The sequence below is a fragment of the Anarhichas minor genome, unplaced genomic scaffold (genome assembly GCF_050575085.1).
Source record: "Anarhichas minor isolate MPS153535 unplaced genomic scaffold, ASM5057508v1 ptg000007l, whole genome shotgun sequence".
In the NCBI taxonomy this organism is placed as follows: Eukaryota; Metazoa; Chordata; class Actinopteri; order Perciformes; family Anarhichadidae; genus Anarhichas; species Anarhichas minor.
Window position 1 is genome coordinate 4,707,847 of NW_027466453.1, and position 13,996 is coordinate 4,721,842.

Genomic DNA, 13,996 nt, shown 5'->3' on the forward strand with positions numbered 1-13,996 from the left:
AACTTACCAAATATCTCCATTTTGAAGGGAAAGAATTTTAATTAAAAGTAGGTTTGAGTTCTATACAGACCAGAATTCATTCAAGAATTCAAGTACAATGAAAAAGTGTACAGCTCTCGTTGAGAAAAGACAAAGCTCATTCTATTTGCAGTTTACATTTCTTACAGGTATCAGTGATAATTACATCCTGATAAAAACAGCACCAAATAGACAGTGACCATGCATCAGAGAGGGAGACATACAAAAGGCACACGTTCAATCCCACCTACCAAACTCATTCACACACACACACCTAAAAATCCCATTCGTTCCTTCTCCCTGTCCACAGTGATATAGGTCTATGTTGTAAACATTGACAACCTGTATTTGTCATTTCATTGAACAATTCTATGAATAGTATTTAAAAGTTATCAAATCGTTTTTTTGAAAAAGTTATATTTAAACTGCGGTGTTCGTGAAATGTTGAGCCGATCTTTTCAGATCAAGTATCTTTAAGTGTAACAAAGTCCTCATTTCAGACCTGTCCATTCAGTCACCAAAAGTCACGTTCACGTCCCAACACGTCACATGGTCATTTCATTAGACAGCGCCCCTCCTGGGGGCTTTGAAATCCAGCTGTATCATAGCGTCTTCCTCTTAGTGTCTCCTCCCTGGTTTTGACTGATATCTGGATGGGAATGATAGTTTTTGAAATGTCAGTGAAAAGCATCAGACAGAAAAACATATTACGGAGGTCGGACGACAGATAAAAATGACTACACAGAAAGGCATGCTGCCACCAACAGGCGAGCAGAGAACAGGACAACCCTGAGACAGAGAACACCAGACACTTGGAAGAGGAGGGGAGGGGGACGGGGGAGTAAATGGAGCAGGCTTTTGAGGGTGGAGGGAGTGTTCAGATTTTACCTGAGAAAGCGAGCTGCAAGTGAGGAGGCAGAGCAACCTGAGACCCTGCCTGGAGACTCTTATACAGATCTGAGGAGACAGGACAGGGGAACAAGAACCGAGGAGGGAGATGATGGAGAGGGGAGGAGAAGGGGGTGGGGGCAGGAGAGAGAGAGAGCGAGATGGCACAGAGGTGAAGGGGGCGGGTGATGACAGCCAAACGGAGGAGGGGATTGGGCGAATGAGGTGAGGTGGGGGGGGGAGTAACCAATAGAGGATTGGGCATTGTTTTGGGAGAGAAGGTAGAGGAAAAGGGAGACATTTTGGGGAGAAATGAAGCAAACAGAATGGAATAATGTCAAACAGGAGAAAAATCACAAGCTTACATTTGACACACGATATGATAAAACAAACGGTGCTATGACATAAAACACAAAACAAAGCCTATGAAGGAACACCAGACAAGGCAATGCCTGCCCTAATGTGTAAACATGAATATTTCACTTCAATAAACATTACATCATATTTAGCAACCTGCCACAGATAGTAAATGTACGCGTGGTGCGATGTTTAAATTTCAGCCGCGTCCATGTTTCTGCCCCACTCACTCTGGGTCAGGGTGGAGAACGACGCGTTGCTACTGGCCGCCGAGCCGCCGGCCACCGTGCTGGAGCCCAGCGGGGGCAGGTTCAGCAGCTGGGGGAACTGGAAGGGCAGGGATACGGGCACCAGGCCCCCGAGCATCCCGAACCCCAGGGGGAGCGGCGAGGCCGAGCCGAGCAGACTGCTGGCGCCGCCCGCCGTGGTGACCTGAGCAGGAGATGGTAGATGTTGTGTCGGAAAGAAAAACACGTTAGCTACGTTTGTATGCAAACCCAAAAATCAGGGCTGTAAAGTGGACAACACCTCCACAATGCAGCCTAAACTCTTTCCCACATATGAGACTTTCAGTTCATCTGAATCAAGATAAAATATCTTCCTGTTCAGTAGTACTCTTTACTAAAGGATAAGTAGCACAAAGCTAAAGTGTGGAATGATCAAACTACTACGGCACAGTACATGTAATTAGTACAAATAATTCATTCAGACAAAAGGAAGCACTCACTACAGGTTTTGATCTGGACATGCTGGCGGTGCAAACCTGGGGCAACTGAGAAGAGACGGATGACGCTGGGACAGACGCGACCGGCTTGGCCCCCTGAGGTGTCCCGCCCCCCAGCCTCTGACGCTGGCCCTGGTTGGCAGAGGCTATTGTGGGGGAGGCACTGGATCCTGAAAGCTTGCTTATGGATATGGTGTTAATAAGGCTGGCGTTGGTGGTGCTGTTGTTGCTGAGCGTCTTCTGGCCGCCAACAGGAGTGTAGCTAACTTGCACCTGCTTGCTCGCTCCTCCTTGGACACCTGAGAACACCGGGCGGTACCCGACTGCGCTTTTGGCAGAGTACTGGTGTATCGGGGGGTTTGCCTGAGACCTGGGGCCGATGGAGATGGAGGGCGAGGCTGAGGTGGTAGTGGTGGGGTTGAGGGTGCGCGGCGTGAGCTTGACGATCGGCGGGATGCTGCTGTGGGCCGACTTGGTGAGGGTGGCGTGCATGGGGGTGATGAAGTTGGACTGCGGCCGGGCCTGAACCCCAGAGAGAGTCTGAGTGAGGCAGGGGGAGGATTTGCTCAGCGAGGTGTGGGGCAGGCGAGGCATCTGGAAGGTTTTGGGGAGCATGTGTGAGGAGGATATGAGGGTGTGCGACCGAGGCTGGGGCGACACGATGATGAGAGCGTCGTTGCCTTTATTATTGCTGCCTTTGAGGAGGCCGGAAGTGGGGGCCCCCGCCTTCGGGGCCACGAGCGGGGACGCGGTGGGCGGCGGGCGCGGTTTAGGCGACGACACCGAGCCAGGCATGTTGGCCTTGGCCATGCCCACAGCCAACGTCCTCTGAGTGTTCAACACTGAGTGTCTGTGCACCTGCGCCGCACCCTTGACGAGCCCCATCCCGTCCGCCCGCACCGAGGGCAGCGGGGCCGAGGTGACGGAGAGGGGCCGAGACAGAGGAGCCGAGGTGACGGAGATGGGCCGAGACAGAGGGGCCGAGGTGACGGAGAGGGGCCGAGACAGAGGGGTGGAGATGGACGAAGAGGTAGAGATGTAGTGAGGTGCGTTGGAGCTGGGGGTGCCGACGGAGTTCTTCTTCTGCTGCTGGATGAGCGGCGAGACGTGGAGCGAGGAGGGCTTGGCGGCAGCCTTGGGTCCGTCGGGGGACGGGGGGTTGTCCCCGTGGGCCAGGCCCTTGGCTGCGTTGCCGAGGATGGCCAGGGCCTGGGAGATGGAGTCCAGGGAGGGGGCCGTTAGATCCTCGTCGAGCGAGTCCACACATATGGGCTCGGACGGAGGCGGTCGCTTGGCAACCTGGGCCACGGGGGAGGGCGTGGTGCCCGCTGAGGGTGTGGACCGCTGAACCCACACGGCCTCCTGGAAGTACACATTACACAGAAACATCAACACAAGCTGTATTTATCATAACCGAAATGTACCACACACTTTCACGTCATGTTAAAGGGAAAGGTTTGCATGTCTAGAGATGAGTGTCCGTCAATGACAGTCACGTCTTTATCAAAAACTAAACTCTACTGTCGATATAAAAGTCAAGTCTCACCTTTGGCTTGGCCTTGGGAGTAGTGACCATCCTTTTCTTTGCTCTGGAGCCCAAAAAAACAACAGAAAAGGAGTGAGAACAAGCCAGACAGAGTTAGTTCTGAAGATACCGGTTAATAAAAAAAGTCACGTGACTCACGTGTAGCCTGTGAGGTGACCGTGAGCCATGATGCTCTCTTTGAACAGCATCCTGCGAACAGAAAAACACAAGTCACAGACATCAGTTCCAGAGAGATTCATGTGGAGGAAGTTTACTAAAATCAAGTTCAAGCTGTCGTGGAAGACATACAAGGCAGCGGTTATCTATTGTGAATACTAACTTAGCGGTCACGTACCTGGCCTGCATCCAGCCTTTGGGCCAGAGAAGTTTGACTTCGGTCTCCATGAAGGCTTTGAGGTAGTCCTCTAGAGACAGAGAGTTCTTGCCCTCCAGCTCATAGCAGCCCAGCTTCACCCGCACCAGGTTGCACAGCAGTAACCTGCACGCGATCGAAATACTCCGTCACAACGAAACAATATATAGCATCACAGGTACATTGTGTACAGTTTCAGTGATGATCGAACTGGTATGACAGACGGACGTCGCACCATTCACTGAAATATGTTCCTCTCTGTGGAAATCAGATTTATCAATCTGTGATAAGATTCAGAAGACAATATTACAATAAACTCTGGGGAGCTCTGATAGATAAAAAGTTCATTCTCAGCTAAAGGAAAATAGTAGAATTTTAAAATACTTTTTCCAGAACATTTGACTTTTTCTCTCATTTTTCCACGACTTGAAAACTGTTTCCCAGTGCGCATGGGTTCCCCTGTTATTGCCACTTCCACAAGAGACGAACCTCCCTCCCTCCCTGAAACTAACCTGAGTTTGTCGTCCCACACAAACTTCTTCCGAGGGCCCATCACCCTCTTCCCTGGCTTCTCCTCGTCGTCATCCTCTGACCCGTTCTTCTCTCCCTCCCCCGACTGCTGCCTGTGAGCACAGAGATAAACACCTTTAGAGAGGATGGAAATACGATAAGAAAAAAAGAAAAGAAAAGGCAAACAGATGCTGCGATAAACTGTGAGCCGCAGCCGGCCCGACAAAGCGTCCTCACTTTGCCACCTTGGCGATACAGTCCATGTTGTACCGGGCGATCTGCTCCGGCATCACGCTGCACACCGCCAGCTTCAGCTTCAGCAGCGGCGTTCGGAGGCGGTCGTCCTGGGAGACGGGGACAAGCAGAGTCAAAAATAACGCGAACCTGCCAGCACACAGTCATCAATTCTGGGCGACAGAAGCCTTTTAGCATCATCTGCTAATCAATTACATCAAAAACAAACAAAGTGGTGAATTATTCTCTGGCCAAACATTTCCCTTTACTATAGAAAAGCCTGCGACTTCCAACCATTGAATCCTGCACATTGTTAAAGCAAATCAAAACCGACATATGAAGAGCAAACTGCAGAAAGCAGCGCACCTGTATGTTGAGGCTGAGCTTCTTAAGGCGTTTGAGCAGAGCTTCCTTATTGCAGGGCACAAAGGCCTCCAGGTGGGAGTAGACGACCGCGCGCACCTCCGCCGGCTGCTCCTGAACCTGCAACTCGATGCTGCCGCCGAGTGAAGACACGAGTGTGAGAGATGTAAAACTTATTATTGTTGAAAACATGAACATCTGGCACGGTACTCACTCCAGCAGGATGTTGTTCATGTCCAGTGTGAAGAATTTCTTCCTGCCCTCCGTGTCAAACAGACGGGACGCCTGTGTGAAGGGACAAGCAGTGTGTTCATATTTCATAGGTTGTGAGGAGGATGAGATGTTTAGGATTTTTCATATATTTTTGCTTTATAGCATTAAAACTTGAACATCTTTAGGTTTCGGTGTCGGTCAGATTGAAGAAATAATTTGAATTCATCATTTTGGGCTCTGGGTAATCATGATGCTCTTTTTTTTCCTCACTATTTTGTCAACAGAACGACTAATCAAAGAAAATAACTCTTAGCTACAGCTCTGATCTAACACGTGATCCAGCGGAGTGCTGAAGCTCGTACCGATCTCAGGTCTTCAATGCGCTTGGCGAGCGGCGCCGGGAGTCCGCTGGGCAGAGGGGGAGGGGCCATCACGGTGCCCTGCGACACTCTGCTGCCGCCGGCTTTGTGTCCCATCCCAAAGGAGCCGTTCTCTCCCTGCAGGGGGCTGGAGGGCTGAGGGGAGTCCAGCATCCCGAAGTCCAGGTCGCCCATCATGTCCTGCAGGATGTCGTTGTTGGCCGAGCCCAGCAGCGACATCACGACCGGGTCGGCGGTCAGGTCGGAAATGTTGCACTCGGTGCCGCCGGCGGCCTTGGGCTGGGCGCTGAAGAGTGCGCTGGTGGCGATGGGCGCTTTGGCGGCGACGGCGATTACGGGACGCGGCAAACCGACAGTCGGCACGGTCCTCTTGCGCAACTCCTCCTTCTCCCGGGTGAAGCGACGCAGCATGTTGGCCAGGTGGATGGAATCCTTCATCAGCTTCTTCCTCTTCTTCTTCTCCGGCCGATGGACATTCAGGGCCGACACTCTGCCAGGACGGGAGCATAACGAGGAGAAGGACGGTTAATGGACTCACGCGGAGAATATGAATTAAGAATTATGGGAAATTAAGAGCGAGGGAGTTAACAGCGTTCACAAAGAGAAAAGCAGCAAATCCTCACATTTCAAAGGCTGCAATTGACATTTTTCCACGATCAAAGACAAACAATTCACTGATTTTCTATTGATCAACTAAACAATTACTCAACTTATAGTTTCAGCCTATTTTTTCTAGCCACCTGACTGAGTTATTGCTCCGACAATCTACTCATTAAGCTGCATTGCTGTGTGCAACAAGCCCGTGGTAAAAACACTCACCCAGGCTTTGGTACTTTGTTCTTCCTGGGTTTCTTGTCCTCCAGAATTCCACCATCTGGCTTTTTCCGACGTTTCTTTATCACCCGCTCTTCGCCTTCTTTCGTCTTCTGCAAAACAGGTGCAGCGGTCGTTTATAGTCAGAGGAATAAAACACAAAACGGACATATTTGGCTGCGTATTGTTGACAATCTGCCTGCGTGTGAGGAATGAGATTTTACCTTGAAGCGATTGTCGTCCGCGCCGGCGTTCTCTCCCTCGGAGTCGGACGCCGCTCTGAACTGCAGAGTGCCCGTGTTGATGTAGAAGCCTCCGTGCTTCGTGGTGAGGGAGGCCGGGACCAGCTCGTCATACTGAGGCCAGGAGAGATGCATAATTACCGTTAGTTTTCCTTCTACTACCGCGCGCTGCGCCAGGCTTTCACCACAGCTCAGAATAACAACAAAAGTCCCAAGTTTACTCAACATGATACTTAACTGTGCACGCACATTATACTTTTGCAGTATCTTGTTATTGCTGTTAGTATACAAGAAGATAATGATACAAGACGTGATCAAACGGGAACATCAGACGACTATTTCTACGATTGAAGAGCAACATATGTTTTCCTGGAGATTATATATTTCGCAAATGAAATAAAGTCTAGGCAGTTTGCTGACTATTAAGGAATACAAGTGACCCATATGAGTAATGCAGAGAGTGACGTGTGTGTGTTTTGTCAAAAAGGGAACTCACAGCCTCTGAATTGTCGATGAAAGGGTCCGTCTCGTCGTAGCCATAGCCGATGTCAATGAGATCCTGCATCCTGTCCTTCTTCTTCTTCTTTGGGACACCGCCCTGCAAAACACACAAACATTTTAAAATGCATACATCAGACATCCTTCTGCATGCACGGGGTTACAGCTGTCACAACAGATTGGTACATCTTGAGAACACGACTCTTACATATTTGTTGTCAAACTTCTTGGCCATCGCTTCGACCTCCCGTCTCTCCCGGTCATCGTCGGCAAACGGGTCGTTGGGGTCCAGGGGAGGAGCGAGTCCTTTGGGGACTGTTGAACCTGGAGGCTTTACCTGAGGGGGGAAAAATGAGAAAGTAATGACGGATGTCTTTAAAAGGGGCAATGAAATTCTATTACATGAAGATCGGGTTACTAGTCACTACAACAACTGTGAAAACACTTGTTTAAAGTCTCCTGTGGCTCTTGACGGAGCCATTAAACATCTGGGGGAGTCTGAATTACTGAATGAGGGCGTGGAGTTTTATTCCGCATCCATTTTGAGTAATTCCGACAACACAAAGTTGTAATTACAACTTGGAAACTTTTGCCTGTTCTGAAAGCTCCGCTACATCTGGCTTGACACTTTCTTTATTACAATCAAAACAAATCTGCACACCTCACATCAGCCAAAGTAACTTATATATAGATATAGTGTCTGAAGTCACACTTAGGTCACTCTGTGACATGAACGCTTGCAGTAAACAATCTCTGCCATACTTCCCATATGACTTGAACCCAGCATGGAGGGTCCAGGGCTTCACTCACACAAGGAACTTAAAAGTCACGATATCTTCTCAGCATTTTTTTTTTGTCTCTTGTAAATCCCCCAAGTTTATGGATATGGAATTGAAAAAAATCCCCGGATTAATCCTTTAAACACTTTCCTGACTTTAATACCCCGTGTAATAAACAAATAAATCACGATTGCGCATAATAACAGCAGTTATTCACTGGGTAACAGCCTTATTAACGCCACTTATGCGCGATTAACAACACATCCAAAGTTTGACACCTCAGCCTCACAACAGCAACCAGCGCAGCACTTCCGAAGGTATGCCAGGTTAGGCCCCTCCCGCTCCCATCATGGTGCCATCATGGTGCCCTACTGTGCGCTCTAACCTGAGTAAGAGTTGTGTTGACCAGCTCGCCGTAGTTGAACTCGGAGGACCCGCGGTCACTTGGCTCGGACAGCGGGAGGTGGAGGCGGACGGTGGGTTTCGCCTCCCCGGTCTCGGCGTCGCATCCCTTCGCGTTCACGTTACCGAACGGACCTCCACCACCTCCCGACCCGACCGCCGCCGCCGCCGCGGCAGCAGCAGCAGCAGCAGCAGCAGCACCGCCGCCACCTCCATCTCCATCTTTCACAAAAGTGATGTCGACGGCCTCGTCTTCGCGGCGGCGCTTCTTGCTGGACTCCGGGGTCGGCGTTGGGGTGTTGAAGGACGAGATGGTGACGAACGGTACTTTCCTCGGCTCTGCCATTTGACGCTGTCGGTCCGACGACCGGGCACGCGGCACTCCTCTCGAGCCGCCCGCTGGCTGGAGATCTGGAGATGGTCGACAAGTAACGTTAGAGCTAGCTAGTTGCTCTGCTAGCTAGCTTCCTCAGAATGTGTGCGGCGGGCAACACAATTACTTTTATCTCCTCCCGGCCCGTATTAATCCATACAGTAGTGTCCCCGGCAGAGCCCCCGACACCCGAGGGACTTAAACTGTGAGAAATAACAGTTTTGAGCGGTTCCATGAAATTGGAGGTTAGCTACCGCAAGGAGGATTCTGTAGTAGCCATCTTGATCATTATTATCATTATTCAGTGGCTGGGCGTGCGTATGAAAGGAAAGCGGAAGCCGGGGAGGAAAAGGAACCGTGTTTGTCCAATGGCAGCGCTGAAACACGCCCACCTGACAGACAAGCGCGAATGTGCAGGGGGACGATTGTTCTGTATGGGCGGGATGTCCGGACCCCTGAACGCATCATCACTGTTTACAACGGGCGGGATGTCTCGACCCCTGAACGCATCACCACTGTTTACTACAGGCAGGGATTACGTATGATGCTTTTTTTCTGCCCTGGTTGCTCGTAAAATCCGGAAATGAAACCATACATCCTCCATCTTCCCCCTGAAGGTAAAGAGGTGCACTTCAGAAGTATGAGTGAACTTCACCGTTGCAATGTACTCTTATAAAATAAAGTCGACAATTATGTAATTCAGATGCAGAGAGTACAGATTGAGATTTGGGAGTTTGAATTAATGCTGCAGTTAACACTTTTTAAACTATACATGCCAAGTTCGAATTGCGTTTTAAGAACGGGGATATTGCACTTCTCATAAACAGTTTAATTATTTTACAAACGTTTCATTCATTCGTTTATACAAACAGCTTTTTTAAATTAAGTATCTTCATTTGCTATACAAGATATATGATTACTCTGATTTCAGTATTTGTGTTGGTATATTTCTATGTGCTTGTCTGCTCTGGTCAAATTGAAGAAAATAAAAACTTGACAACACGCAGAAAAATCAATGCAGTGCTGCAAAATGCAGTGTTTTGATACGTTTAAAAAAATCTCTCAAATAAAGTGATTTCATAGCAATTAGATATGAATACGCTACAATAAATGCACTCAAAATGAACACAACATTATGGAAAAACATATTTTTGGTCATAACGCTTGAAGCATGAGGCGTCTTTTAATGCAGAGACAGCATTGCAGGTTGAGTTGGCGGGTTATTTAATTAATTTTTGCAATATGAAAATATGATTACATGTCATACTTTTTGTCCAGCCTAAGTGCTAGTCTTTGTATGAGTAATGATGCCATCAGATCACAAAGATTGTATCTGTATTCATGTATCAATCTTATTCAAATTAACCACTTTAATATTTTCATTTGAACAGAACAGGGACTGTAAAAGTGTTACACCGAAACAGCCTCATTTATTTCAGTTATATTTAAATCTACTTTGGCTCAATTACCATAAGCCTGTTTTCTTTCATGGTTCTCCTGAGCAACCATTAACTCTCAATTATCTACCGAGATCTTTAGTCAATCAGTAAAAAAAAAAGAGAAAAAAAACTGTTTTGGTTAAAGCTTCTCAAGAATGACATTTTGCTCTCTGGAAATGAAATACAAATAATGTATGCATGTACATACAGCCACACCGTGCAATTTCATCCAATTACAGGTCTACAATGTGTTGCTGCATTCTATATTAACCTGATGTACATCAGCTGCAAAGACCCAACTCACTTTACTTCATTTTCTGCAACATTTTGAAAGGCCGTTGCAACATGCAAGATGATTTAGTTTAAATAATGCCCAACACAAAGCACAGTCATGTCTACGTCTCCTTTCACCTGTACTGGGCTGACCGGCTGCACTACCACATTACCCTATGGTCAGCTTATCTTCACCATGATACCATTTTACACTATTATAGTTCTCACTAAACCTTATCAATGTCTTTTGACATGTGGTCATTTTTACACCTTAAGATACATGTAGTGAATAAATTCCTCTTATATCAGCAGTATGAAGGATTTGCTTTGTACGATGCTGAATCAACAAATTGTCACAATATCATTCTTCAATATTCAAAGTGTCACATGTTCCACTGGCTTTATCACATTGCCTTCAGCAGCGATTTATGTTGTGACCGGAACATTACAGCCAACAGTAACCTTCAGTGAATGTCCATTAAATAAACAGAAATACAAAGTCAAAGTGTGAAAACACTGTTTATTGTTGCCATAGCGATCAATTTAAGCCCAGTCGGACGTAGCGCCGCCCCAGTCGGATGCCTGGGCAGTGGGGGCAGTGGACCAGTCCTCCGTGGCTGGCTGGGTGCTCCAGTCCTCTGCAAGGGGAAAAAAGATAAAATGGATTTAGCATCAAGTCGTGAAATGAACACTTTGAAGCGTTCAGCTAATTTTTAGATTCATTTTAAACTTAATCAAAAATATCTCACCTGTCTTAACAGCTGGAGCAGCTGTAACAAGAAAAAAAACAGTTTAGTGTCAAATAAAGTACAAACATTAGTGGAAGGTTCGATTAGGTTGTTTACCGAAAGGAAACTAGTGATCTTACCGGGGGCAGGGAACTGTTGGATGGGCACAGACGGCACCGCAACACCCTCAGACCAGTCGGCCACCTCAGGCTGGGTGAACTCAGCAGCGGGGGCGCTCCATTCACCCTGGAACTCCTCCTTCCCAACAGCCTTCTCAGCTGCGGCCTGCTCCTCCTTCTCGATCTGCATAGACAATGTGTGCATTAGAGTGCGCAAATCAACCCATGCAACACGTATGCTGCAGCAACCTCAAGCCACTGTACAGTTCTCAAGGTGCACCGTGTTCGTCTTACCTCCTCGGGATCCCTGTAGAAGTACAGATCTGGCATGACCTCCCATGGGTGCTCCCTGGAGATGGTTCCCCTCATCCTGAGAACCTCCCTGGCCAACATCCACCACATCAGACCCACAGAGTGGTGACCCTGCACAGTCGCAGAAAAGTATATTGCATCAGAAAATCTGCATTATATATGCATGTTTCACAAGGTCCACAGCTGCATGACGATATATTAAAAAGTTAAACATTTTGTGGCAAGACCTCTACTCTCACCCCCTCTGAGTGGTTTAGAGAGGACGGAGTGAGGACCAGCATTATTATTTAGCACACGTCCTACACCCAGCACTGCACAGACGAGACAGCGCCGGGCTCTAACGGCGTGCAACATTCAAGAATTTGCTGAAGTAATAAAAAAAAAAAAAAAATCAGAATATGTTAGTTCTTCAGTTGGTCTCACCTTGTTGTTACAGGGGATTGCAATGTCCACATATCCCAGTGGGGAGTCAGTGTTGCACAAGGCAATGGTGGGGATGTTGACGTAGGACGCCTCAGTCAGTGGCTGATGGTCAGCACGGGGGTCTGTCACGAGCAGGAGACGGGGCTCCCTAAAAGCCGCCTGGATCTGATTGGTGAATGTACCGGGAGTGAACCGACCGTGGAAGGTGGTGGCACCGGTGGCAGAGGCGAACTTCAGCACTGCTCTCTGAAGGGGACCAGAAAGAACAAGTTACACTCAGGATCTCAGTTAAATTCTGATCGTTATTCTAGTTAAACAAATTGAAGTGTGGCACAGGTCACTATCAAACTCCAGTCATGGGACAGCTGTCCTACTGATGTTAGCGAAAACCCGGCCGGCTCACTCTTGCACACATCCGACACCTGAACACCGACATCAGTGCCCGGCTTTAACAGAGTGCTTATCACAGTTGATGTACCAGTGTTGAAAGTAATTCATCGAGAGAGTTTTACTTTACCTGTCCGGTGTTCCTGGAAGAGATGACACACACATCAGCTGGGTTTTCAATGGCAACAATGGCCCTGGCAGCAAGCAGCAGCTTCTCCCAGGTCCTCTTCAGATTGATGATGTACACACCTGGTGATTGAGGGAGAGCCCCAAGGCATGAGGAGAAGGTCCAACTTCATTTAGAACTTTGAGTACAACCACGGTGCAGATGGCCATAAAAAAAAAAAAGTTTATTGGCAGGTTAGTTTTTCAACATAATTTCACTTTCTTCACTCACCGTCACTTTTCCTCTTGTACACATACTGATCCATCTGGAAGTCCAAGTTGGTTCCTCCCAGATGGGTTCCTGCCGCCAGGAACTTCAGCACATCCTCCTCCTTCATTTGAAGGACATCTAGACCTCCGGACATCGTGACTGCTTTCCTTGAGTTACGAGTGATAGGAGAGCTGGATAAAGGAGAAGCACAGGTCAGATAACAGTGGCCGGGTTGTGTCTTAATGCTAGTACGTAAGCAGTTTGAGTCTTGAATTATATGATGCATTACACTATATATAATATAAAACTATTATATCATTAATTGGGCAAAAAGCTGAAGCTTATGCTTCAGCTTACTTCCAACTAGGCACAGACACTACCGGGTCATGGAAGAGCGTAAACCAAAACGCAAACCAAGTGTGTGTCTACGTAATTGTATTCTTACATCTCTAATGGCAGATTTCTAATTGTATTTCATTTCGGTTAGCTGCCAATGTGATCTCATAGAAGTATTAAGAGTCATGCGTGAGGGGAACACTACGAGGTGAGCGCGTGTCAGCGGCTAGCAAGTTAGCTATGCATATTAGCATATTTTCTTTGGGATAATTTAACACGAAAAAGACACGATAGGTCGGGGTTGTACCGACTTATAGCGTGCTTAACGGGCAGTCTGTCTTTACTTCGTCTTTTAGGCGTCATTTTAAGTTTTATTATCGAAATAAAACGGATTAAAAACTCACCACGAAACAACGCCGTATGGAAATCTGACCACACGGTGAAAAAGAGGGCGCTGGGAGGAAATGACGTAGTATAAGTACCCGATTTCAAAGCCTGTGATTGGTTGGTTATTGTGTGGGGCGGATATCGTTTCCCTAAATCCACCACTAGGGGGTGGTGTTGTGCCATATGATGTAACGATGGGCGCAGAGGTAACCACGGGTCGGTTCACGGGTCGGATGGGTGTTCCATATTAAGACAGTGATGATGGAAAGACCATATTAAGACAATGCCGAGACACTGACTCTCCGGTTAAAGACTGACCCGTGTTGCAACTCTATTTGCTCGAGATAATGAGTTCCAGGCAAACAGAACACAATATGTACACAATGTCACTACGAGTTGAGACATAATTTCAATAAAAAGGTAGATAGGTGGGTTGATTGGGAAATATGTCTAGCCTACAAATAAGGCTAAAAAGGTGAGAGTGATGTGTCACACGCTGGAATAACATGTTTTTTGAGTTGTTT

At 47.7% G+C, this 13,996-nt stretch overlaps 2 protein-coding genes across 5 annotated transcripts; both read right to left on the reverse strand.

Moving 5' to 3' along the window:
• Positions 1 to 15: 15 nt before the first annotated feature.
• On the reverse strand, positions 16 to 8,998 carry ubn2b (ubinuclein 2b). 4 transcript variants are annotated; one of them, XM_076083102.1, is made up of 18 exons: positions 8,820 to 8,998; positions 8,303 to 8,730; positions 7,347 to 7,475; positions 7,137 to 7,238; positions 6,623 to 6,754; positions 6,405 to 6,511; positions 5,568 to 6,075; positions 5,207 to 5,277; positions 4,996 to 5,125; positions 4,633 to 4,739; positions 4,398 to 4,508; positions 3,868 to 4,011; positions 3,672 to 3,722; positions 3,534 to 3,576; positions 1,991 to 3,349; positions 1,494 to 1,695; positions 907 to 975; positions 16 to 667 (listed from the first exon to the last, which is right to left on the reverse strand). In XM_076083102.1, exons 2-18 carry the CDS (start codon positions 8,663 to 8,665, stop codon positions 621 to 623), a joined length of 3,675 nt encoding a protein of 1,224 aa, XP_075939217.1. In that variant the 5' UTR covers positions 8,666 to 8,730; positions 8,820 to 8,998; the 3' UTR covers positions 16 to 620. The 4 variants fall into 4 exon arrangements, with proteins under 4 accessions (XP_075939217.1, XP_075939218.1, XP_075939216.1 ...); XM_076083103.1 differs by having other exon boundaries at positions 2,027 to 3,349; positions 8,303 to 8,998; XM_076083101.1 differs by having other exon boundaries at positions 8,303 to 8,998.
• Positions 8,999 to 10,904: 1,906 nt separating this feature from the next.
• Positions 10,905 to 13,628, reverse strand: rpsa (ribosomal protein SA). The gene is made up of 8 exons (XM_076083105.1): positions 13,490 to 13,628; positions 12,771 to 12,940; positions 12,504 to 12,622; positions 11,987 to 12,232; positions 11,546 to 11,674; positions 11,273 to 11,435; positions 11,154 to 11,174; positions 10,905 to 11,042 (listed from the first exon to the last, which is right to left on the reverse strand). The coding sequence occupies exons 2-8, from the start codon at positions 12,901 to 12,903 to the stop codon at positions 10,948 to 10,950; spliced, it is 906 nt and encodes a 301-aa protein (XP_075939220.1). The 5' UTR covers positions 12,904 to 12,940; positions 13,490 to 13,628; the 3' UTR covers positions 10,905 to 10,947.
• Between the last annotated feature and the right edge of the window lie 368 nt (positions 13,629 to 13,996).

Coding starts and splice junctions, on each gene's coding strand:
- ubn2b (XM_076083102.1), bottom strand. CDS start 8,665: ATGGCAGAGCCGAGGAAAGTACCGTTCGTCACCATCTCGTCCTTCAAC. Junction 4,740..4,995: donor AGCTCAGCCTCAACATACAG/GTGCGCTGCTTT, acceptor CCCGTCTCCCAG/GACGACCGCCTCCGAACGCC. Junction 976..1,493: donor GTTCTCCACCCTGACCCAGA/GTGAGTGGGGCA, acceptor CTGTCTCCTCAG/ATCTGTATAAGAGTCTCCAG.
- rpsa (XM_076083105.1), bottom strand. CDS start 12,903: ATGTCCGGAGGTCTAGATGTCCTTCAAATGAAGGAGGAGGATGTGCTG. Junction 12,233..12,503: donor CTTCCAGGAACACCGGACAG/GTAAAGTAAAAC, acceptor GGTCCCCTTCAG/AGAGCAGTGCTGAAGTTCGC. Junction 11,175..11,272: donor CCAACAGTTCCCTGCCCCCG/GTAAGATCACTA, acceptor TTCTTGTTACAG/CTGCTCCAGCTGTTAAGACA.